The sequence below is a fragment of the Oncorhynchus kisutch genome, linkage group LG19 (assembly GCF_002021735.2).
Source record: "Oncorhynchus kisutch isolate 150728-3 linkage group LG19, Okis_V2, whole genome shotgun sequence".
Classification (NCBI taxonomy): Eukaryota; Metazoa; Chordata; class Actinopteri; order Salmoniformes; family Salmonidae; genus Oncorhynchus; species Oncorhynchus kisutch.
This window is the reverse complement of record NC_034192.2, coordinates 55,669,546-55,694,518: the sequence shown is the minus strand read 5'-3', so window position 1 is coordinate 55,694,518 and position 24,973 is coordinate 55,669,546. Positions and strand designations below refer to the sequence as shown.

Below are 24,973 nucleotides of genomic sequence, written 5' to 3'. Positions count from 1 at the left end.
TGTTGAATCTTGTTATGTTCATACAAATATTTACACATGTTAAGTGTGCTGTAAAAAAACGCAGTTGACAGCGCGAGGATGTTTATTTTTTGGGCTGAGTTTAGCATGCGTTTGAACTTGCCTTTAATCAGAGCCAAAGTGTCAAACCGTTACAGCTCTGAAGGTCACAAGTAATGTTATTCAATTCATAATATTGTTATGAATATATTTCAACTCTGTATGGCAAGCGTGAATGTCTGACTGATGAGGTTGCTTTGAGCCACAGATCGTTGTAACTACTTTAAATCTACATCAAATCATTGTTTTGGCGAGACAGCGTGCTATGGAGGAGAATCCTCACGACCAAGTGAAGAAGTGAAGAATCTTGTAGTGTGTGACCTACCGTCCGTGCTACATGGTTCAGCACCACTACGTCAGGAAAACAACGACAAAAAACTACAGGAGAGATTAATGTGAGAAGTTTAGAGATGTTAGGATTTTTAAAGTCATGTAGTGTACACCCGGGTTAAAATTATGTTTGAGGTAGCTTATTGTAGAGAAATTAACATTAGATTCTCTGGCAACAGCTCTGATGGACATTCCTACAGTCAGCATGCCAATTGCACACTCCCTCAACTTGAGACAGCTGAGGCATTGTAGAAAATTACGGAACATTTCTGGGATCTTTTATTTTAGCTCATGAAACCAACATTTTACATGTTGCGTTTATATTTTACAAAAAAAATAAAAAAAGTTGTTTCTTGACAGAAATATTTGTGTGATCACCACATAATTCACTTGTAAAGGTTTTATAAACCAAATGCCATATGTAGTAAAAGGTCAAAGGTCTCACCAGGTCGATGTCCATGGTGTCAAAGTCCATGCCCTCGTTGAGGTCTTCCATACGACCCTCTGACGACATCATCACGTCCTCTACGATAGGCTCCTCATCCTCCTCCATCAGCCCTGTACCACGCCGACTACACACACACACACACACACACACACACACACCATAATTAGTACAAACTACCATCAATATAGAGTAGCTGTACATAAACAAATGGTTAGTCTACAAAGAGATATGTAAAGGAAGTAGCTCTTACATGGCCTGTTGCAGGTTGGTCCTGAGCTCAGGGTTAGGGAGGGATGGGTATGTGTGTGTGTATTCTTACATGGCCTGTTGCAGGTTGGTTCTGAGCTTGGCGTAGTTCATGGCTCTCTCCTGCTGCTGACGAACCTCCTCCTGCTGCCTCTGAGCCAGCATCCACGTCACCTGGGTACTACAAATACAGACATCAATAAGTTAAATAACCACACTGGTGGTTCAGGTAGGTATACGTTGAGAGAGAGAGAGAGAGAGAGAGAATCTCACTTGTAGTCAATGGGTGTCTGGTGGAGTTGAGGGGTTTGGGGGAGTGTGTGAGGGTGAGGATGCTGCTGGGAGTCTGAAGGGAGGGCGTACACTCCCATGTAGCTGTCGTCTCTCCCCCGTTTGGCCTCCTCCCTCATGTCCCCTGGTCCTCTCATCATGGTAGAGGTGAGGTGGGGGGAGGGCATCATCACGGGCGTCTGCATGCTCTGGTGCTGCCACGACATATCTGCACTGCTGCTACTGCTCTCCTCAGCTAGAGAGAACACACACTGGTAAACACACACACCACTCTAACATGGCCATGTAGTGACTACAGTCTGACTTCCAGACCCTGGTTCTGGAGCTACCTTCAGGGAGTTTCCTCTTAGCTGCAGCGACAGTAGCAGTGGGAGTAGCAGCCTTGATCTTCTTGGATCTGACCGACGACCCTCTGGAGGAGTAGCCGGAGACAACAGACATGGTGTCATCATCCCCGCCGGCCTGCAGGGAGTTCCTGTAGGAGATGAGCGGTAGCCAGCAGTCGTCTCTCTGGAGGGCCATCTGGAAGGTCATGAACCTCTCCAGATACATATGACTACAGCGGAGACAGGAGAGATGTTACACACACACACTGAACAAAAACATTCAACGCAACATAAAGTGTTCGTCAAAGGTTTCATGAGCTGGAATAAAAGATCGCAGAACAAAAAGCTTATTTCTCTCAAATTTGTTTACATTCCTGTTAGTGAGCATTTATCTTTTTCCAAGATAGTGCATCCACCTGACAGGTGTGGCATGTCAAGAAGCGGATTAAATAGCATGATCATTACACAGGTGCACCTTGTGCTGGGGACAGACTACTAAAATGTGCAGTTTTGTCACAACACAATGCCACAGATGTCTCAAGTTGGAGGAGCGTGTAATTGGCATGCTGACTGCAGGAATGTCAACCAGAGCTGTTGCCAGAAAATTTTATTTCTCTAACATAATGTTATTTTCAAGACTTTGGCAGTATATCCAACAGCAGACACGTGTAACCACACCAGCCCAGGACCTACACATCTGGCTCCTTCACCTGTGGGATCGTCTGAGACCAGCCACCTGGACCGCTGATGAAACTGAGGAGTGTTTCTGTCTGTAATAAAGCCCTTTTGATGGGAAAAACTCATTCTGACTAGCTGGGCCTGGCTCCCAAGTGACCTCCCAGTCATGTGAAATCCATAGATTAGGGCCTCATTTATTTATTTAAAATTGACTGATTTCCTTATATGAACTGTAACTTTGAAATAGTTGCGTTTATATTTTTGTTCAGTAATATATATATAATATAGACACACACAATTAAACAAAGTAATTTGGAAGGTCCTTATGGTCATGTGTTTGGGAGGGGACACAGTCCTCTTATCCTGCTTCATGACTTTTCATACGAGTCATCACTTACAGACATCAGTTGCCACACACACACACGTGTCTGATTAGGAGGTAGAGGTGTGTACTCACACAGTCCTCTTGTCCTGCCTCATTAGTTTGGAGGAAAACTCAGAGAGGATGTCTAAGAAGGCCAGGTGAAGAGGAGGGTTGCCCTCTCCCTGTGGACTGGGCTCCTTAAACGCAAACTCTATACCATCCCTGGGGGGGAAGAGAGCGAGAGAGAAGAGGTAGGGAGAGGGGAGTGAGAGTAGAGGGAGACAATTTTAGATCAGAGAAATGGGAGGAATCTAACAGCATATGTAGATAGATACATTAACTAGTCCTATATATAGATCACATTCATCATATGTTAATCATGTTCAGTAATGCTAATCATATTAAAAAGCTTTCTTATCAAATCTAATGTTATTGGTCACATACACATGGTTAGCAGATGTTATTGGTCACATACACATGGTTAGCAGATGTTATTGGTCACATACACATGGTTAGCAGATGTTATTGGTCACATACACATGGTTAGCAGATGTTATTGGTCACATACACATGGTTAGCAGATGTTATTGGTCACATACACATGGTTAGCAGATGTTATTGGTCACATACACATGGTTAGCAGATGTTATTGGTCACATACACATGGTTAGCAGATGTTATTGGTCACATACACATGGTTAGCAGATGTTAATACACATGGTTAGCAGATGTTAATGCGAGTGTAGCGAAATGCTTGTGCTTCTAGTTCCGACAATGCAGTAATAACCAACAAGTAATCTAGCTAACAATTCCAAAACTACTACCTTATACACACAAGTGTAAAGGGATAAAGAATATGTACATATCTGCTGGTTATGTCAGTCTTGTGTACAATAAAGCTATGGAGAAAGAGATCAGAGACTGACTTGTGCAGCATGGCGATAGCATCTCGTGTTTTGACCTGGTCCAGACCAAAGGTGAGAGAGAAACGTCTGGCCAGCTCCTTGATCCCACAGAACGCCGAGGACGAGCGGTCAAATCCTGTCCCCAACTCTGACAACATCTCATGGAACAACTGGAGGAGATGGGGCAGAGAGGGCAAGACGGGGCAGAGGACAAGACGGGGAAGGGTGAATAAATGTGTGGAATCAAGACATGGTTCTTTCAATCTGATTGGTTCCATAAAGGCTGGCCTGCAGTCTGGAGATCAGGAGATCTAGCTTGACTAAAACAACAGTGTGTGTGTGTGTGTGTAACCCACCTGTTGTAGACTGAGGATGAGTGTCTTGGCACATTGGATCTTGTCTATCTGTCTGGTCTTTGACATGGTCTCCTTGATGATGTCACCATAGTCATTATAATACTAGAGAGAGGAAGACAGTTCAACCACAAGTCAGTCTCTCTTACAGGGGAAAAAAACAGGACTTTTCATTTGCAACACAGCAGTACATGGGATGACTCCGGTATTGATCTGGTGTTTAACGAGTGTCGTAGGCAAGGAGAAGTGATAACCATATCATCTATGGAACGGGCTTCCCTATTCACGTCAACGATAGCATACTGTGTGGACTGACAACCATTGCGAGTGTATCCATGAGTTTAACAGTCAAATTGCCAGGGTTAGAGGTCCTTTCTAAAGAGCCTTATTTCTCTGGTCTGTGTAAAGCCTTTCTCCATTCTCACCCTCATGTACTGCTTAAAGATGTCAGCGCCAGTGTTCATCTCTACTACGTTATAGATGATAAGTTTACAGTAGGCCGCCAGGAGGTTACGTCTCTTGTGAAGAGCTTCTATCTTCGCTGCCTCGTCATCCTGCTGGCCATCTGTAGATACAACATAACAGATAAACAGTTACACAGCCAGTCACAGAGCACTTATCTAGAGGTAAAGCCGGGCACACACACACATCACAGGGCCAGACGGTAACGTCATTCACTTAGCAGGGTCTCCTTCGGCCATCGCTAACCAACAAGAGCTATTTTCAAGTGAAAATAAGCAACCTACTAGAAAAGACTGTAGTGGTATGTGTGTGGTTAGCAGTGTGTGTACCTGTGCTGCCGTTGTCATCGTCCTGGTCTATAAACACATGGTGCAGTATGAAGGACAGTAGTTCTGTCTGTAACGAGTCATCAGGACTGTAGACCAGCGGCTCCAGCTGCTCTCTGCCTCCCGATACCATCTGATGACTAAAGACCAGCAACACATCACACAGGATGGTGAACGCCTGGGAGAGAGAGGAAATGGACTTTTGGTTATCAGTGGTCTGTCTGCCTCCTGAGACCATCTGATGACTAAAGACTAGGATGGTGAACGCCTGGTGGAGAGAGAGGAGATGGACTGTTGGTTATCAGTGGTCTGTCTGCCTCCTGAGACCATCTGATGACTAAAGACTAGGATGGTGAACGCCTGGTGGAGAGAGAGGAGATGGACTGTTGGTTATCAGTGGTCTGTCTGCCTCCTGAGACCATCTGATGACTAAAGACTAGGATGGTGAACGCCTGGTGGAGAGAGAGGAGATGGACTGTTGGTTATCAGTGGTCTTCCTCCTTGGCCACGTCTTCCTCATCTCAATAGGGTGGCACGGGGATTCTGGGAATTTCAGGTTTGAAAATAACCGATTTAAAATCAGTAGGATGTGAATAGCTGCTACAGGACAGTACCTGTTCCTTGACCGTTGTGTTGACGTTGGTGAGGTAACGTTGACACATCAGACAGAACATCCGCATCTGTTTCCTCAGGCTCACCAGCTCCTCCTGCAAAAACAGGATTTCGTGATCAACACACATCCTCCGAGATGACATACAACATGAGTGAACCATCAACAGATCTGCTGTGTAAACCTTCACTGCCTCCCCAATGCTACCAGATAAACCACAAATGAAGGAGAAGGTTCTGAGCTGCCAGCCAGCTGCATACCTTTCTGTGGCTGCCCTCCGAGACCTTGGCCAAGTACCACAGGACAACGTAGTGGGTACACTGTAGAGCATGGACCACTATCTGCTCTGGCATGTCACCGTTCTCAATGCCCGTGTTGAGCAACTTGAAGTTACTGCTGAACAGATCCCACTGGGACAGGTCATGGGCACTGGGGGAAGAGAGTTAAGAACGTCAGGAGCCAGAGACGGAGGAGAGCGAGAGAAAAGAGAGAGACAGCGAGACAGACAGCGAGACAGACAGCGAGACAGACAGCGAGACAGAGAGTTCTTTACTTGTGGAATGCTGTGATTCTCTTGAGAGTAGACAGGACCTGGTAGGCATCATCATCATCAGGCTCCTCACCCTGAACACAGAGAGACCAGTGTCAACCACACACACAGAGAGACCAGTGTCAACCACACAGACAGAGACAGACCAGTGTCAGTATCAACCACACACACACAGACAGAGACAGACCAGTGTCAGTATCAACCACACACACACAGACAGAGACAGACCAGTGTCAGTATCAACCACACACACACAGACAGAGACAGACCAGTGTCAGTATCAACCACACACACACAGACAGAGACAGACCAGTGTCAGTATCAACCACACACACACAGACAGAGACAGACCAGTGTCAGTATCAACCACACACACACAGACAGAGACAGACCAGTGTCAGTATCAACCACACACACACAGACAGAGACAGACCAGTGTCAGTATCAACCACACACACACAGACAGAGACAGACCAGTGTCAGTATCAACCACACACACACAGACAGAGACAGACCAGTGTCAGTATCAACCACACACACACAGACAGAGACAGACCAGTGTCAGTATCAACCACACACACACAGACAGAGACAGACCAGTGTCAGTATCAACCACACACACACAGACAGAGACAGACCAGTGTCAGTATCAACCACACACACACAGACAGAGACAGACCAGTGTCAGTATCAACCACACACACACAGACAGAGACAGACCAGTGTCAGTATCAACCACACACACACAGACAGAGACAGACCAGTGTCAGTATCAACCACACACACAGACAGAGACAGACCAGTGTCAGTATCAACCACACACACAGACAGAGACAGACCAGTGTCAGTATCAACCACACACACAGACAGAGACAGACCAGTGTCAGTATCAACCACACACACAGACAGAGACAGACCAGTGTCAGTATCAACCACACACACAGACAGAGACAGACCAGTGTCAGTATCAACCACACACACAGACAGAGACAGACCAGTGTCAGTATCAACCACACACACAGACAGAGACAGACCAGTGTCAGTATCAACCACACACACAGACAGAGACAGACCAGTGTCAGTATCAACCACACACACAGACAGAGACAGACCAGTGTCAGTATCAACCACACACACAGACAGAGACAGACCAGTGTCAGTATCAACCACACAGACAGAGACAGACCAGTGTCAGTATCAACCACACAGACAGAGACAGACCAGTGTCAGTATCAACCACACAGACAGAGACAGACCAGTGTCAGTATCAACCACACAGACAGAGACAGACCAGTGTCAGTATCAACCACACAGACAGAGACAGACCAGTGTCAGTATCAACCACACAGACAGAGACAGACCAGTGTCAGTATCAACCACACAGACAGAGACAGACCAGTGTCAGTATCAACCACACAGACAGAGACAGACCAGTGTCAGTATCAACCACACAGACAGAGACAGACCAGTGTCAGTATCAACCACACAGACAGAGACAGACCAGTGTCAGTATCAACCACACAGACAGAGACAGACCAGTGTCAGTATCAACCACACAGACAGAGACAGACCAGTGTCAGTATCAACCACACAGACAGAGACAGACCAGTGTCAGTATCAACCACACAGACAGAGACAGACCAGTGTCAGTATCAACCACACAGACAGAGACAGACCAGTGTCAGTATCAACCACACAGACAGAGACAGACCAGTGTCAGTATCAACCACACAGACAGAGACAGACCAGTGTCAGTATCAACCACACAGACAGAGACAGACCAGTGTCAGTATCAACCACACAGACAGAGACAGACCAGTGTCAGTATCAACCACACAGACAGAGACAGACCAGTGTCAGTATCAACCACACAGACAGAGACACACCAGTGTCAGTATCAACCACACAGACAGAGACACACCAGTGTCAGTATCAACCACACAGACAGAGACAGACCAGTGTCAGTATCAACCACACAGACAGAGACAGACCAGTGTCAGTATCAACCACACAGACAGAGACAGACCAGTGTCAGTATCAACCACACAGACAGAGACACACCAGTGTCAGTATCAACCACACAGACAGAGACACACCAGTGTCAGTATCAACCACACACAGACTGGTCCACTCCCCCTAATTGATGTAAAATGAAGGCTGGTGGTAGAAAGTCCCTCTGGCCCAAACAGCTCTCACTCTGAGCGCTGTCCTCCAATCCCCTCTCACCCCTTGTAGGAAGTCCCCGTCTGTTGATTGTGCACCGGTTCATTCTCCCATTCCTCTCACCTCTTGTAAGAAGTCTTCCAGCAGTCTGTTGAATTTGTCCACCAGTTCATCCAGAAGCTGTGACCTGGCAATGTCCACTCTGTTGAAGATGGTGAACTCCTCGTTGCAGAGAGCGTGGTAGGTCTTCGAGCACGCCTCCAGAACCTCTGTGTCTGTGTGTTTCTCCACGATCTCCCTGATCTGACGCAGCAACGCCTCCAAGTGCTAGAAGAAGAGGGAGGGAGTCGGGAAATAGGTTTTAGAGACGTCTTGCAGTGTTATGCATTTGATATTTCACAGCTGTCATTGTACTGCACAGTGCTTTGAATTAGACTCCAGTGTAGGGTCGGGGGTTAAGAGTTTGAATTAGACTCCAGTGTAGGGTCGGGGGTTAGAGTTTGAATTAGACTCCAGTGTAGGGTCGGGGGTTAGAGTTTGAATTAGACTCCAGTGTAGGGTCGGGGGTTAGAGTTTGAATTAGACTCCAGTGTAGGGTCGGGGGTTAGAGTTTGAATTAGACTCCAGTGTAGGGTCGGGGGTTAGAGTTTGAATTAGACTCCAGTGTAGGGTCGGGGGTTAGAGTTTGAATTAGACTCCAGTGTAGGGTCGGGGGTTAGAGTTTGAATTAGACTCCAGTGTAGGGTCGGGGGTTAGAGTTTGAATTAGACTCCAGTGTAGGGTCGGGGGTTAGAGTTTGAATTAGACTCCAGTGTAGGGTCGGGGGTTAGAGTTTGAATTAGACTCCAGTGTAGGGTCGGGGGTTAGAGTTTGAATTAGACTAGTGTTGGGTCGGGGGTTAGAGTTTGAATTAGACTACAGTGTAGGGTCGGGGGTTAGTTTGAATTAGACTCCAGTATAGGGTCGGGGGTTAGAGTTTGAATTAGACTCCAGTGTAGGGTCGGGGGTTAGAGTTTGAATTAGACTACAGTGTAGGGTCGGGGGTTAGAGTTTGAATTAGACTCCAGTGTAGGGTCGGGGGTTAGAGTTTGAATTAGACTCCAGTGTAGGGTCGGGGGTTAGAGTTTGAATTAGACTCCAGTGTAGGGTCGGGGGTTAGAGTTTGAATTAGACTCCAGTGTAGGGTCGGGGGTTAGAGTTTGAATTAGACTCCAGTGTAGGGTCGGGGGTTAGACCTTCTCTAGTCGTCCTGTGGTGTAGATATCCAGGTCAAAGAACTGAGGGAGCTGCAGCAGGTTGGTCACCTTCTCTGTATCTATGGAGTACTGAAACAAAGAGAGGCAGCACACTCACACACAGTACTGCATGCAGGGGACACACTTTTATTAGAGAGGGTGAAGGTGTAGTGTCCTACCTTGGCCAGCAGAGGGGGTAATGTCACAGCAAACAGCTCTGTCATTCTGGTCCTGTCATCTAGCTGGGTCTTCTTCTCCTTCGCTGTCATCACCTGGCGGGAGAACAAACACCATTGTAAATACAACCCATGTTTATTTATTTTCCCTTTTGTACTTAAACTATTTGCACATAGTAACAAAACTTTACATAGCCATGACATTTGAAATGTCTTTATTCTTTTGAAACTCGTGAGTGCGATGTTTACTGTTCATTTTTTATTGTTTATTATCTATTTCGCTTGCTTTGGCAATATAAACATACGTTTCCCATGCCAATGAAGCCCATTGACTTGAGAGACAGAGAGAGTTCCCTTTTCTGACCAGTCTAGTGTCTTACCCTCTTCCCAGTTCCACGGCCTACGGGTGGGTGGCACTCTGCTGCCTGGCGCACCGTACACAGCATTATCTCTATGAGAGCCGTCTCCTGTCTGTCTGTCAGGGCTACACACACCAGATATATGAGAGACAAGGTATAGAGGTTATGGGTCAAAGGTCAAGTATAGAGGTCAGAGGTCATACCTTCCTCCCCTGGCACAGGGTCGTCCAGTAGCAGGCTGGTCATACACTCCCAGTCCTTCAGTAGGTCTGCTCCACTCTCCCACAGAGAGTCCACCAGGTACGCAGCGTGCTCATGGAGCTGGAATATACACGGGAGAGATAAGCAGGGGCAGGGTATTTCTCCCAGTGAGTCTTGTAAGTATGCAGCATATTCATGGAGGTAGAGACAGGGTCAGAGACCGTGTGTGTGTGTGTGTGTGTGTGTGTGTGTACCTCGCTCTCAAGGAAGAAGAAAACAGTAGTTTTGATGAGGTTGGCATTGGGGCTTTGTCTTCCTCTCCTCTTGGGGGCACCCTCCTCTTCTGGCTCCCGCGTACTGAACAGTCTGGAGAGCAGAGTCACGAGTATTAGCTTTAGAAAACTATATCAAATTACCCTAAATATACAAAAGTATGTGGACACCCCTTCAAATGAGTGGATTTGGCTATTTCAGCAACACCCGTTACTGACAGGTGTATAAAAATCAGGCACGTTGCCATGCAATCTCCATAGACAAACATTAAAGGTAGAATGGCCTTACTGAAGAGCTCAGTGACCTTCAATGTGGCACCATCAAAAAGTCAGTGAATTAAATGTATAGCCCTGCTAGAGCTGCCCCAGTCAACTAAGTGGTGTTATTGTGAAGTGGGAACTTCTAGGAACAACAACGGCTCAGCAGCGAAGTGGTAGGCCACACAAGCTCACAGAACGGGACTGCTGAGTACTGAAGTGCGTAAAAATCTGTCCTTGTCTGCAACTCACTACTGAGCTCCAAACGGCCTCTGAAAGCAACTTCAGCACAAGAACTGTTCATCGAGAGACTCATGAAATGGGTTTCCATGGCCGAGCAGCCACACACAAGCCTAAGATCACCATGCGTGACGCCAAGCATATGGGTGGTTGTAAAGATGGGGAGAGGTCTGTCCATAATAACGAGATGCTCTGCTGCAGGCTCTAGTTTAGTCTTATCTTGATTATGGTCCAGTCATGTGGAAGAGTGCTGCAAGGAAAGACCTAGTTAAACTACAACTTGCCCAGAACAGAGCAGCATGTCTTGCTCTTCATTGTAAACAGAGGGCTGATATAAATACTATGCATGCCAGTCTCTCTTGGTTAAGAGTTGAGGAGAGACTGACTGCATCACTTCTTTTTATAAGAAACAATGTGTGGAAAAACCCAAATTGTTTGCATAGTGAACTTACACACACTTCCTCCACCAGACATGCCACCAGTCCCCAAATCCAGATCAAATTCAACTAAATGTACAGTATGATATAGAGCCATGTAACTCCTATCTCATATTGCTCAGATGAACAGCAAATCCGGTTTAAAAAAACAAATAAAGCACAGCGCCTCTCCCCTATTTGACATAGACTGTTTGTGTATTGACATGTATCTATGTCTTTAAAGAAATGTCATTGATGTAGTTCTGTCCTTGTCTATTAATGTTCTGTATTATGTCATGTTTCATGTGGGACCCCAGGAAGAGCAGCTGCTGCTTCGCAAACAGCTAATTTATTTATTTTTTTTATTTTTTATTTTACCTTTATTTAACCAGGTAGGCAAGTTGAGAACAAGTTCTCATTTACAATTGCGACCTGGCCAAGATAAAGCAAAGCAGTTCGACAGATAAAACGACACAGAGTTACACATGGAGTAAAAACAAACATACAGTCAATAATGCAGTATAAACAAGTCTATATACAATGTGAGCAAATGAGGTGAGAAGGGAGGTAAAGGCAAAAAAGGCCATGATGGCAAAGTAAGTACAATATAGCAAGTAAAATACTGGAATGGTAGTTTTGCAATGGAAGAATGTGCAAAGTAGAAAAAAATAAAAAAAATAATGGGGTGCAAAGGAGCAAAATAAATAAATAAATCAAAATTAAATACAGTTGGGAAAGAGGTAGTTGTTTGGGCTAAATTATAGGTGGGCTATGTACAGGTGCAGTAATCTGTGAGCTGCTCTGACAGTTGGTGCTTAAAGCTAGGGAGGGAGATAAGTGTTTCCAGTTTCAGAGATGGGATCCTGATAAAATACCAAAGTGTCGGCTGGAGTGGTGTAAAGCTCGCCACCATTGGACTCTGGAGCAGTGGAAAGGCGTTCTCTGGAGGCATGAATCACGCTTCACCATCTGGCAGTCCGACAAAGTAATCTGGGTTTGGCGGATGCCATGAGAACGTTACCTGCCCCAATGCAGAGTGCCAACTGTAACGTTTGGCGGAGGAATAATGGTCTGGGGCTAGGCCCCTTAGCTCCAGTGAAAGGAATTTTTAACGCTACAGCATACAATGACATTCTAGACAATTCTGTCCTTCCAACTTTGTGGCAACAATTTGGGGAAGGCTCTTTCCTGTTTCAGCATGACAATGCCCCCGTGCACAAAGCGAGGTCTACTCTGGTTTTCTAGATCTGTGTGGAAGAACTTGACTGGCCTACAGAGCCCCCTGACCTCAACTCCATCGAACACTTTTGGGATGAATTGGAACGACCTCACTAATGCTCTTGTGGCTGAATGGAAGCAAGTCCCCGCAGCAATGTTCCAACATCTAGTGGAAAACCTTCCCAGAAGAGTGGAGGCTGTTATAGTAACAATGTTCCAACATCTAGTGGAAAACCTTCCCAGAAGAGTGGAGGCTGTTATAGCAGCAATGTTCCAACATCTAGTGGAAAACATTCCCAGAAGAGTGGAGGCTGTTATAGCAGCAATGTTCCAACATCTAGTGGAAAACCTTCCCAGAAGAGTGGAGGCTGTTATAGCAGTAAAGGGGGGACCAACTTCATATTAATGTCCATGATTTTGGAATAAGATGTTTGATGAGCAGGTGTCCATGTACTTTTGGTCATGTAGTGTATATAAACCTCACTATAGGCACTAGCCCAGCCTAAATAAAACAGACAAGGAATGTGTCCACGCCAGAAAACCATATCCCAGATCTACCAACCTCAAGTTCCTACTCTCTCCTTCTCCCCTCTCTTTCTCTACCCCATCCACCTTCCTCTCTTCAGCTCTGCCCCTCTCTTTCTCTACCCCATCCACCTTCCTCTCTTCAGCTCTGCCCCTCTTTCTCTACCCCATCCACCTTCCTCTCTTCAGCTCTGCCCCTCTCTTTCTCTACCCCATCCACCTTCCTCTCTTCAGCTCTGCCCCTCTCTTTCTCTACCCCATCCACCTTCCTCTCTTCAGCTCTGCCCCTCTCTTTCTCTACCCCATCCACCTTCCTCTCTTCAGCTCTGCCCCTCTCTTTCTCTACCCCATCCACCTTCCTCTCTTCAGCTCTGCCCCTCTCTTTCTCTACCCCATCCACCTTCCTCTCTTCAGCTCTGCCCCTCTCTTTCTCTACCCCATCCACCTTCCTCTCTTCAGCTCTGCCCCTCTCTTTCTCTACCCCATCCACCTTCCTCTCTTCAGCTCTGCCCCTCTCTTTCTCTACCCCATCCACCTTCCTCTCTTCAGCTCTGCCCCTCTCTTTCTCTACCCCATCCACCTTCCTCTCTTCAGCTCTGCCCCTCTCTTTCTCTACCCCATCCACCTTCCTCTCTTCAGCTCTGCCCCTCTCTTTCTCTACCCCATCCACCTTCCTCTCTTCAGCTCTGCCCCTCTCTTTCTCTACCCCATCCACCTTCCTCTCTTCAGCTCTGCCCCTCTCTTTCTCTACCCCATCCACCTTCCTCTCTTCAGCTCTGCCCCTCTCTTTCTCTACCCCATCCACCTTCCTCTCTTCAGCTCTGCCCCTCTCTTTCTCTACCCCATCCACCTTCCTCTCTTCAGCTCTGCCCCTCTCTTTCTCTACCCCATCCACCTTCCTCTCTTCAGCTCTGCCCCTCTCTTTCTCTACCCCATCCACCTTCCTCTCTTCAGCTCTGCCCCTCTCTTTCTCTACCCCATCCACCTTCCTCTCTTCAGCTCTGCCCCTCTCTTTCTCTACCCCATCCACCTTCCTCTCTTCAGCTCTGCCCCCTCTATCTCTACCCCATCCACCTTCCTCTCTTCAGCTCTGCCCCCTCTATCTCTCGCTGTTCCAGGGAAGAAACCAGACATGGGGTTTTTAGCATCACATTTGACATTTTGCAGGACGATCTCTTGAACTGCACCATCTTGTTTTGAAGAGTGTTTTGATTGATTGATAGGACTTAAGAGAACATAAATACATGATAGAAGAATGTGTGACAGAGTAATTCTTTTAAAATTATAAATCCTACTTCTTGAAGAGGAACTCCCCAGCTGCTATGGCGACCGGTCGGTGGGCGGAGTAGACCAGGTGATAGACGCTCTCACAGTCCTCCGGGCTCAGTACCTCATCTGTACTACTGTAATACACACACCATACATACAGTCCTCCGGGCTCAGTATCTCATCTGTACTACTGTAATACACACAGTATAGATTAAACACAAATTAAACACTGAAAGCTGAACTGTAGCAACTTACTGTAGTACCAGAGTGAGCAGTTTAATTGCTTGTACTGCGACATCGTACTCCTTGTCTAGAGTCATGGAGACGATGCGGTCCTGTGAAGAGAGGAAATGAATGACAAACAATTCAGATTTAGCTGAAATACTTCTACTCAAAATTAACAGGGCATAGTAGTGGTGCAGGCAGGAAAGACCTCTACTCAAAACCGCTGGGGCCACCCATATGAAAACTCCTGAACTTACTACTTCCTGTAAGCCCTGTTGGATAAAATAGTCTGCTAAATGGCATTTCTTATGAAAATTGAGCCTTGAGGCAACTAGTTGTAGTGTGTTAATGTGTCCACCAGGTGGCGCTCTGACCTTGAAGCGGCTGGTGAACAGCTCCAGTCTGGTGTTCAGTTCTCTGTTGTAGTAGAGACCCTGCAGAGCTGTCAAACATTTCAGACGTACCTCGCCTTGCTACACACACACACACACACCACACACACACAAACTCGTTAGAAGTGCACACACTCCTAACTCAAACACAACACCTTGCTGACAAGCATGCGCACTCTCCCTCACCTTGTCGTGCATGGTCCAGCCTACGTATTTCAGGTAGCTGTCGTTGAGGAAGGCATCACTGTACAGCTTCATCCACATTCCTATCTCCTCTATAGTGATAGCTCTGATCTCTGCTATGGCATCACTGTAACACAACACACAACCTTCATCATACAATTTTCCCTCTGTATAGAGGGTATCTCAAATTAAATCCATCCTATTTATGATCATTACTATGATGGGAACAATGGACAGGCCACGTACCGATATCGGTGTACAAACACACCCTTGAATATAGCATTCATCATGTTTTCAATTTCGTCTTGATTTTCTTGAAGCTGCAATTAGAACAAGATATCAGTAAGATACAATTTTGATCAGGGTTCATCAGGCTGAACTTCAAGATAACCAAACATTACAGAGATAGCTAGTATAGTTATGAAGGCACTGAGGTGTATAATTACAGTGTTTCATGTTGTTCTGGTGGGGTTATATTAGTAGGAGAGAGCAGTGTTTCATGTTGTTCTGGTGGGGTTGTATTAGTAGGAGAGAGCAGTGTTTCATGTTGTTCTGGTGGGGTTGTATTAGTAGGAGAGAGCAGTGTTTCATGTTGTTCTGGTGGGGTTGTATTAGTAGGAGACAGCAGTGTTTCATGTTGTTCTGGTGGGGTTGTATTAGTAGGAGACAGCAGTGTTTCATGTTGTTCTGGTGGGGTTGTATTAGTAGGAGACAGCAGTGTTTCATGTTGTTCTGGTGGGGTTGTATTAGTAGGAGACAGCAGTGTTTCATGTTGTTCTGGTGGGGTTGTATTAGTAGGAGACAGCAGTGTTTCATGTTGTTCTGGTGGGGTTGTATTAGTAGGAGACAGCAGTGTTTCATGTTGTTCTGGTGGGGTTGTATTAGTAGGAGACAGCAGTGTTTCATGTTGTTCTGGTGGGGTTGTATTAGTAGGAGACAGCAGTGTTTCATGTTGTTCTGGTGGGGTTGTATTAGTAGGAGACAGCAGTGTTTCATGTTGTTCTGGTGGGGTTGTATTAGTAGGAGACAGCAGTGTTTCATGTTGTTCTGGTGGGGTTGTATTAGTAGGAGACGGCAGTGTTTCATGTTGTTCTGGTGGGGTTGTATTAGTAGGAGACGGCAGTGTTTCATGTTGTTCTGGTGGGGTTGTATTAGTAGGAGACGGCAGTGTTTCATGTTGTTCTGGTGGGGTTGTATTAGTAGGAGACGGCAGTGTTTCATGTTGTTCTGGTGGGGTTGTATTAGTAGGCGACAGCAGTGTTTCATGTTGTTCTGGTGGGGTTGTATTAGTAGGAGACAGCAGTGTTTCATGTTGTTCTGGTGGGGTTGTATTAGTAGGAGACAGCAGTGTTTCATGTTGTTCTGGTGGGGTTGTATTAGTAGGAGAGAGCAGTGTTTCATGTTGTTCTGGTGGGGTTGTATTAGTAGGAGACAGCAGTGTTTCATGTTGTTCTGGTGGGGTTGTATTAGTAGGAGACAGCAGTGTTTCATGTTGTTCTGGTGGGGTTGTATTAGTAGGAGACAGCAGTGTTTCATGTTGTTCTGGTGGGGTTGTATTAGTAGGAGACAGCAGTGTTTCATGTTGTTCTGGTGGGGTTGTATTAGTAGGAGACAGCAGTGTTTCATGTTGTTCTGGTGGGGTTGTATTAGTAGGAGACAGCAGTGTTTCATGTTGTTCTGGTTGGGTTGTATTAGTAGGAGACAGCAGTGTTTCATGTTGTTCTGGTGGGGTTGTATTAGTAGGAGAGCAGTGTTTCATGTTGTTCTGGTAGGGTTGTATTAGGAGACAGCAGTGTTTCATGTTGTTCTGGTGGGGTTGTATTAGTAGGAGACAGCAGTGTTTCATGTTGTTCTGGTGGGGTTGTATTAGTAGGAGAGAGCAGTGTTTCATGTTGTTCTGGTGGGGTTGTATTAGTAGGAGAGAGCAGTGTTTCATGTTGTTCTGGTGGGGTTGTATTAGTAGGAGACAGCAGTGTTTCATGTTGTTCTGGTGGGGTTGTATTAGTAGGAGACAGCAGTGTTTCATGTTGTTCTGGTGGGGTTGTATTAGTAGGAGACAGCAGTGTTTCAAGTTGTTCTGGTGGGGTTGTATTAGTAGGAGACAGCAGTGTTTCATGTTGTTCTGGTGGGGTTGTATTAGTAGGAGACAGCAGTGTTTCATGTTGTTCTGGTGGGGTTGTATTAGTAGGAGACAGCAGTGTTTCATGTTGTTCTGGTGGGGTTGTATTAGTAGGAGAGAGCAGTGTTTCATGTTGTTCTGGTGGGGTTGTATTAGTAGGAGAGCAGTGTTTCATGTTGTTCTGGTAGGGTTGTATTAGTAGTAGGAGACAGCAGTGTTTCATGTTCTGGTGGGTTTGCAGTAGAATGATCGGGCAGATGGAAGCCCAGTGGGACATATTGTTATGTAAACTAGGACACAGCCATTGATGCCAGCTCAACCACAGGGCCTAGTAGAACCCTTTAACTCTGTCTGACTGCAGGCTAACTGACTGGTTATGCTCCTACAGCATGTCTTCAAGCATCCTCATCTCTAAATGTAATACATTGTCTGATTGGAAAACAACTCTCACGAAGCTGCTGCACCTGGGTAACTTGTCTGTGCAGCGAGGGTGTTTTAGAAAGCACATTCTGAGAAGCAGCGAGAGCAGACAACCCTGGAAGGAAAACGTGAGCCAAACTAATCTTAAACCAAAGGCCCAAGAAGCCTTACCCAGTTCCCCAACCCTTAACCCAGGAGAGCCTAACTCTGACCTCATCCCGCTCACCTCTTTGCGTTTCTGCAGCAGTAGCTCCAGCCGGTCGTTGGCTCTCTTGGCGACATTCTTGTTTCTCTCTGTCTCGTACTGCCGCTGTGTGTTGTCCATGTTGATGCTCAGGTTCAGAGCTACATTCACCAGGGCTGTCATCAGTTTCATAGCTAAACACACACACACAGTTAATCAGCGTGCCCAGGGAAGACAGAAATAACCGACTAACACAGACGGACATATCCCCTCACCAACTCTATTACCTGCCAGTGTGCTGGTGTGCCTGAAGGCTCGGACCTGTGAGTCCGACAGTCCGGTGAGGAGCGATATGACCGTGTCCATGAGGTACTCATCATAGATGATGCTGTACTGACACTGTCTCACCAAGACAGCAATGAACTCACAGAAACTACCCTTAAACTTCTTCCACAGCGGACCTGCCATGGTCAGAGGGTAGTCTCCGCTGTCCTATAGAGGGGGAGGAGGAGGAGGGTGGAGAGAGAGAGAAGGTTTATGGGAGTTATGGCTTCACTATTGCATGCAACTCAAAGAGAGGGTAATGACATCTAAAACTGAACCAATCAACTGGTACATTTCAGGTGACAAGACTAAACTTTAACCCAGAGTGATGCACCTACCACGTCTCACACACACAAAACCTACCTCGTCAAACTCCTCCGTCATCCTCCTGATGATCTCAGAGTTCTGCATGTTTCGGAACATCTCTCCACTGACCACTCCTTTACAGCCAGAACACTGGATGAAGAAGTTGATGAGGTCTAGCAGAGCCATGTCCCTGTCCGTTTTATATGCCTCAATCCAGTCATCCACCACAGACTGGAGTCAGGACAAACAGCAGAGATAGACAATAAGTACAACTAACATACAGTCCTTGTGTTTCAACTCTAATAAAGCTGATCTGGTCATTCAATAATCAAGAACTGTTGATAATCAAATAAACGATTGGCCTGTTAAAGGCCTGAACTACTTCTGTGTGTATGCTCACAGATACACTATGCTTTTCACACACTGTAAATGTTACAAACACTTTATATACAAAAGTATGTGGACACCCACATGAGTGGATTCTGCTATTTCAGCCACATCAGTTGCTGACAGGTGTATAAATATATATATATTAAATATAGTCGGGCACACAGCCATACAATCTCCATAGACAAAGATTGACCGTATAATGGCCTTTACTGAAGAGCGCAGTGACTTTCAACGTGGCACCGTTCTAGGATGCCACCTTTCCAACAAGTCAGTGTGTCAAATTTCTGCCCTGCTAGAGCTGCCCCGGTCAACTGTTGTTGTGAAGTGGAAATGTCTAGGACCAACAACGTTGCGAAGTGGTAGCTCACTGAACACGACTGCCAAGTGCTGAAGCGTGTAAAAATCACCTGTCCTTGGTTGCAAGCCTCACTACCGAGTTCCAAACTGCCTCTGGAAGCAACATCAGTACAAGTACTGTTCGTCGAGAGATTCATGAACTGGGTTTCCATGGCCAAGCAGCCGCACACAAGCCTAAGATCACTATGCGCAATGCCAAGCGTCAACTGGAGTGGTGTAAAGCTCGCTGCCCTGGGAACAACATATTGCAAGCCAGCACTAATCGCCCAGCGTCAGCGCCCGACCTCACTAATGCTTGTGGCTGAATGGAAGCAAATCCCCGCAGCAATGATCCAACATCTAGTGGAAAACCTTCCCAGAAGAGTGGAGGCTGTTATAGCACGAAATGGGGAGACCAACTCCATATTAATGCCTAAGATTTGGGAATGAGATGTTCGACGAGCAGCTGTCCACATACTTTTGGTCAAGCAGCGTATACACACACACCTGCATGGCGCTTTTGCCCATCTTGACAACCTCGAACAGCATCAGGTTCTCCATGCCATTCTCCTGGTAGTGGCCGTTCATCCTCCCTGCACCCCCCACTCCCTTCCCTCCTTTACCCTTCTCTCCTGCCGCCTTCTTCCCCTTCTTCCCCCCCTGGGATGGAGGGAGTGGTGGAGAGAAAGAGTTGAGAAAAGTCAATAAAGGTGTAAACAGCATAATACTTACTAATATTACGTGGTGTGTATACAGTAGCTTGAGGATGAAGTGAACATTACGTGGTGTGTATACAGTAGCTTGAGGATGAAGTGAACATTACGTGATGTGTATACAGTAGCTTGAGGATGAAGTGAACATTACGTGGTGTGTATACAGTAGCTTGAGGATGAAGTGAACATTACGTGGTGTGTATACAGTAGCTTGAGGATGAAGTGAACATTACGTGATGTGTATACAGTAGCTTGAGGATGAAGTGAACATTACGTGGTGTGTATACAGTAGCTTGAGGATGAAGTGAACATTACGTGTTGTGTATACAGTAGCTTGAGGATGAAGTGAACATTACGTGGTGTGTATACAGTAGCTTGAGGATGAAGTGAACATTACGTGGTGTGTATACAGTAGCTTGAGGATGAAGTGAACATTACGTGGTGTGTATACAGTAGCTTGAGGATGAAGTGAACATTACGTGGTGTGTATACAGTAGCTTGAGGATGAAGTGAACATTACGTAGTGTGTATACAGTAGCTTGAGGATGAAGTGAACATTACGTGGTGTGTATACAGTAGCTTGAGGATGAAGTGAACATTACGTGGTGTGTATACAGTAGCTTGAGGATGAAGTGAACATTACGTGGTGTGTATACAGTAGCTTGAGGATGAAGTGAACATTACGTGGTGTGTATACAGTAGCTTGAGGATGAAGTGAACATTACGTGGTGTGTATACAGTAGCTTGAGGATGAAGTGAACATTACGTGGTGTGTATTGATGGGTTGCATGTTTTGTCACAATATTGTTTTGAACGTACGTTTTGGACTGATGCCCGAATGAGCATTCTACTTAATGCATCATCAAAGAGCGCTGATGAAGATTTAATCAAAAAATGCATTACATTGGAAATACAATGACATTCCAAGGGAGGGTCAAATAATTAGTAGGAAAATCTTTTGATGTCACCAGATTGACTTTAGATGCAGTATAACGTTAGCTAGCTAGCCAACATTGAGGGGAGGCCATCGGATTTGAGCTCGCTAACTTTAGCATTGCTAGCCATTTTTGACCAACGTTGCTAGGTAATAACAACATTGCCATCTCTTTAAAGTAAATTTGACGACATGATAATGCTGGAAAAGTTGTTACCTACTAAATATTTTACTACTTTACCAATGTCATGGTATTTCCAGGCACTATAGTGTCATTTAGACTAAACAGTAGTTAGCCTCCATCCAGAATGACTGGGCTTATCACTTTAGGACACCACCGATAGAGGACATCTTGTGAACATTCATAACAATAGCATGACCAAAACAGAGGTGCAACCTATGAATAACCGAGGACGAGGTTCAAAAAATATGTTGAGGTGTATAGCGTGAGGAAGAGGTTATAATATTACGTTGTGGTGTACAGAGTGAAGAAGGGGTTATAATATGCTGTGGTGTATAGCGTGAGGAAGAGGTTCTAATATTACTTGTGGTGTACAGAGTGAGGAAGGGGTTACAATATGCTGTGGTGTATAGCTTGAGGAAGACGAGGCCTGGTCGTACCTTTCCTTTGGTTGGGTTGATACTGACATCAGGAGCCTCAGAGAAGTCTGTGTCTGAGGAGAAACGGGTGTCCGAATCCCTGGCAAAAACACACACACACATTAGAAAGTCTGCTGCATGCCGGTTGACACACACACACACACCATGGAAGTAGCCACTTACTGAGGATAGTGGAACTCTGACGGTAACTCTGGTGCTGCTATCATTTCTCTATCATGTCTGACCCAACTCAAATAAGAACAGACCTCAGATCCTCAGTGTCCACAAGACAGTGGAACGGTAGCATAGGACCTGGAGGAGAAAACAGAAGGGGAAAAGAATGCATGGGTATTGGAGTTACATTCAGAGAAGACAGCATTCTCCTGACTGGTTGCATCACTGCCTGGTATGGTAACTGCTCGGCCTCCGACCGCAAGGCACTACAGGGGGTAGTGCGAACGGCCCAGTACACCACTAGGACCAAGCTTCCTGCCATCCAGGACCTCTATACCAGGCGAGAGAGGAAGGCCCTAAAAATCGTCAAAGACTCCAACCACCCTAGTCATAGACTGTTCTCTCTGCTACCGCACGGCAAGCGGTATCAGAGCGCCAAATCTAGGTCCAAGAGGCTTTTTAACAGCTTCTACCCTCAAGCCATAAGACTCCTGAACATCTAATCAAATGGCTACCCAGGCTATTTGCAGTGCCCCCCCCCTCTTTACACCACTGCTACTCTCTGTTGTAATCATCTATGCATAGTCACTTTAATATCTCTACCTACATGTTCATACTACCTCAACTAACCAGTGCCCAAGCACATTGACTCTGTATCGGTACCCCCCCTGTATATAGTCTCGATATTGTGTATTTTACGGCTGCTCTTTAATTACTTGTCACTTTTATCTCGTATCCATATTTTTTTGAAACTGCATTGTTGGTAGGTAAGCATTTCACCTGTTGTATTTGGCGCATGTGAGTAATACAATTTAATTTGAGAGGAGTTGTATGATAACCTGCTGCTGAACTTCTACAAAATAAACATTGCATCCCCTGAACAGGCCTCAGTATCAGCCAGTGGTTCTTCACACACAGACAAAAAAACACAAAAATACTGCTTTCACATGGTAACAGGGGGCGGGCTCTATCCCTCCTGTCATGCTCAACTGTGAGCTGATTGGCTATGTCGCTGCTTGGTTTACAGGAAATATCACCCCAGGGCTGGACATTGGAACGTCCCCCGTGACCATATAAAGGAGAGTTCCCTTCATCCTCCGTTAGAGATCCTAACCAATCAGAACAAAGTATTAACACTAGTTGACATATTACAAAGCAAACAGCAGGGAGCAGAGAGTGGGATACTCAACCAAATTACGACATTAAAAACACATATCTAATAGTTTTCATTTTTATATATAAAAATGAATCAACAATATTGTTAATACTAGTATGTCGTCAGGACGGGTTTTGAGCTACAGGAGGCCAAAATGAGCCTAGCAGCGACCCTATCCTGGGTGTGTCTTAATTACGATCGGGGCATACTGTACTGAGGATTACAGTAGGCGTGTCAATCAAAAAAATGAATTGTAAGGACCAACGAGGAATCAATTGCATTTGACTGTAAAATAAAATTGCTTGTGTCTGTAAGTAACTGATGTTTTGCAGGTTGTAAAAAGCTTATGGGGGAGAAGTGGGGCATCTTTACCCTCATCAACCAGTGAGATGTGAGGAATGGGAAATGGATGGATTCAAACTCAACTTTAAAATGCCAGATAGCAAAGTACTTTATCCCATGGTCTTGAATTAGAACGGGTGACATCAAATACACATTCGACAATTCCAATGGACATTAGACTTATTTCATGTTATCTAATTGCCCAAAGCCATTATTACAAGCTAAATTCATACATACTTTGTTTGAAATTGGGTCAAATACAGCTACCCATGCTGGCAGTGTATTGTACAATACAACTAGAACTGTATTGCCAAGCAATAAAACAGCATCAGCAAGCAACATCCTATGTTTCTTATTGCATAAGCGGAGACAGTATTCGCTCTGGCTGGTTGACTAGAGAGGAAGCCTTGAAGATGGGGACTGAAAAAGTGGCGCCAAACCCGGGTGCCTGGGCAACACAAAGCACGTTAAAACTATATTAGCGATAACTAACGTCGTCGAAATAACAGACGGAGAGCATCCTGAACAAGACTAGCTACCGTTGGCTAGGTAGTATGACAGCCGCTCTCCTGGGTTTGCTCAATGACGGCCACTGTCCAGAATTGACACCGGTATAATGTCGAGAGGTTGCCCGGACTGGCTTGCCAAAGAGCTAGCCAGCTAACGAAGCTAGCTAGCTTAACATCATCAGCTGTCATCAGAACGTCACCCTTTACGTACATGAAAATAACAACTTGCCTTCTACGGCTAACGTTAAACCAAGAGTTCAAATGGTATCCTTCAAGTAACGGTAGTACCCACTTCTGTAAACTAACTAGTTACAGTTCAAACAGGGCAAAAACACTCGGGAAAATCTCAATTTTGACTGGGTAGCTAACTAACGTTAGCTTAGCATAGCTGCAGCATAGCTACCATTCTCCATCTTGTTATGTTAGCTAGCTAGTTTCATGGCTAGTTAGCTAATTAGCCATGTTAACATTAGCTATCCTAGCCCGTTGCCTGCAATCGAACGGAGTTCGGATAGCCAGCCATATTATCAATAAAACAGTTGATATTTAGCTAGCTAGCTAATACGGCGTGGCCCTCAAAGTTAATGTAAATATCTAAATTAGCTTGTTTATACAACACTTGTTGTGGAGCAACAGTACAACCATTTAGTTACATAAAAACACCTCGTCCCTACGTCCTCCATCTTGCCTCGGGAGTTCCGAAACGTTTCCTACCTAACGTTAACTCCCCAACAGAACAACATTTATTGGATGTAAACAAACACTTTGTTATATATTAGCTTAGCTAGCTTGCTAGATACGTTTCAGTGAAATGGGTCTACTTTCGGGTATGCGTAACAGATTCTATACAAAAAAAGTAGCTTACAGCGCCAGCGGCTAGCTTACGACTTTCCGTAGCTAGCAGCCTCCGCACTTATAGCCTGTTAGCTAGCTAGCATGAGAAGCTAGCTACCAAAAAATTGCTACAAACCAACTAACTTCGAGATTCCACTCCGCCATTTTATAACTTACCCCGTTATTCAATTTATTTCCAAACGAGATACTACTTTGTTGAGTCGTTGTTTGTTCTTGTATTGATATTACCACGATTTCCGCAAATGAGTTTGAAACTGGCGGTCAGAGGCGGTTTTGGACGCTCTCTCACCCCGCCACTTGCTCCGTAGTAGGGTTTGTTGTTTCGACGATGAGGGGGAAGGAAAACTCTTGGTGCACAGCTGCCCCCTAGCGGCCAGATGAAATACTTCCGATTCCCCGTGACCGTAAGTGATCTGACATCTAGCGGTTATTTACAAGCTGTGCAGCTGCCAGCTACCAGCAAGTACGTGACAGATGGGGGTTGGATGGGCCTACTGCTGAGTTTCTAAACCTAAAGGCGCAACATCGCAAGA

The 24,973-nt window shown here is 45.6% G+C and overlaps 1 protein-coding gene across 1 annotated transcript in view; it reads right to left on the bottom strand.

The window, feature by feature from the left end:
* The window catches only part of stag2b (STAG2 cohesin complex component b), a 32,875-nt gene extending 8,126 nt beyond the window's left edge, over positions 1 to 24,749 (bottom strand). The window contains exons 1-30 of the mRNA XM_031797347.1: positions 24,597 to 24,749; positions 21,588 to 21,716; positions 21,426 to 21,504; positions 19,665 to 19,817; positions 18,489 to 18,662; positions 18,089 to 18,293; positions 17,844 to 17,995; positions 15,325 to 15,398; positions 15,082 to 15,205; positions 14,878 to 14,976; positions 14,534 to 14,613; positions 14,305 to 14,412; positions 10,335 to 10,446; positions 10,083 to 10,200; positions 9,901 to 10,004; positions 9,524 to 9,616; positions 9,345 to 9,434; positions 8,233 to 8,436; positions 5,950 to 6,020; positions 5,657 to 5,825; positions 5,401 to 5,493; positions 4,790 to 4,964; positions 4,424 to 4,563; positions 4,002 to 4,103; positions 3,667 to 3,815; positions 2,834 to 2,962; positions 1,702 to 1,928; positions 1,355 to 1,607; positions 1,155 to 1,262; positions 833 to 959 (exon numbers count right to left, since the gene is read on the bottom strand). Coding sequence (XP_031653207.1) covers positions 833 to 959; positions 1,155 to 1,262; positions 1,355 to 1,607; positions 1,702 to 1,928; positions 2,834 to 2,962; positions 3,667 to 3,815; positions 4,002 to 4,103; positions 4,424 to 4,563; positions 4,790 to 4,964; positions 5,401 to 5,493; positions 5,657 to 5,825; positions 5,950 to 6,020; positions 8,233 to 8,436; positions 9,345 to 9,434; positions 9,524 to 9,616; positions 9,901 to 10,004; positions 10,083 to 10,200; positions 10,335 to 10,446; positions 14,305 to 14,412; positions 14,534 to 14,613; positions 14,878 to 14,976; positions 15,082 to 15,205; positions 15,325 to 15,398; positions 17,844 to 17,995; positions 18,089 to 18,293; positions 18,489 to 18,662; positions 19,665 to 19,817; positions 21,426 to 21,504; positions 21,588 to 21,631 — 3,756 coding nt within the window. The 5' untranslated portion in view covers positions 21,632 to 21,716; positions 24,597 to 24,749. The remainder of the gene's footprint in view (positions 1 to 832; positions 960 to 1,154; positions 1,263 to 1,354; positions 1,608 to 1,701; positions 1,929 to 2,833; positions 2,963 to 3,666; positions 3,816 to 4,001; positions 4,104 to 4,423; positions 4,564 to 4,789; positions 4,965 to 5,400; positions 5,494 to 5,656; positions 5,826 to 5,949; positions 6,021 to 8,232; positions 8,437 to 9,344; positions 9,435 to 9,523; positions 9,617 to 9,900; positions 10,005 to 10,082; positions 10,201 to 10,334; positions 10,447 to 14,304; positions 14,413 to 14,533; positions 14,614 to 14,877; positions 14,977 to 15,081; positions 15,206 to 15,324; positions 15,399 to 17,843; positions 17,996 to 18,088; positions 18,294 to 18,488; positions 18,663 to 19,664; positions 19,818 to 21,425; positions 21,505 to 21,587; positions 21,717 to 24,596) is intronic.
* Between the last annotated feature and the right edge of the window lie 224 nt (positions 24,750 to 24,973).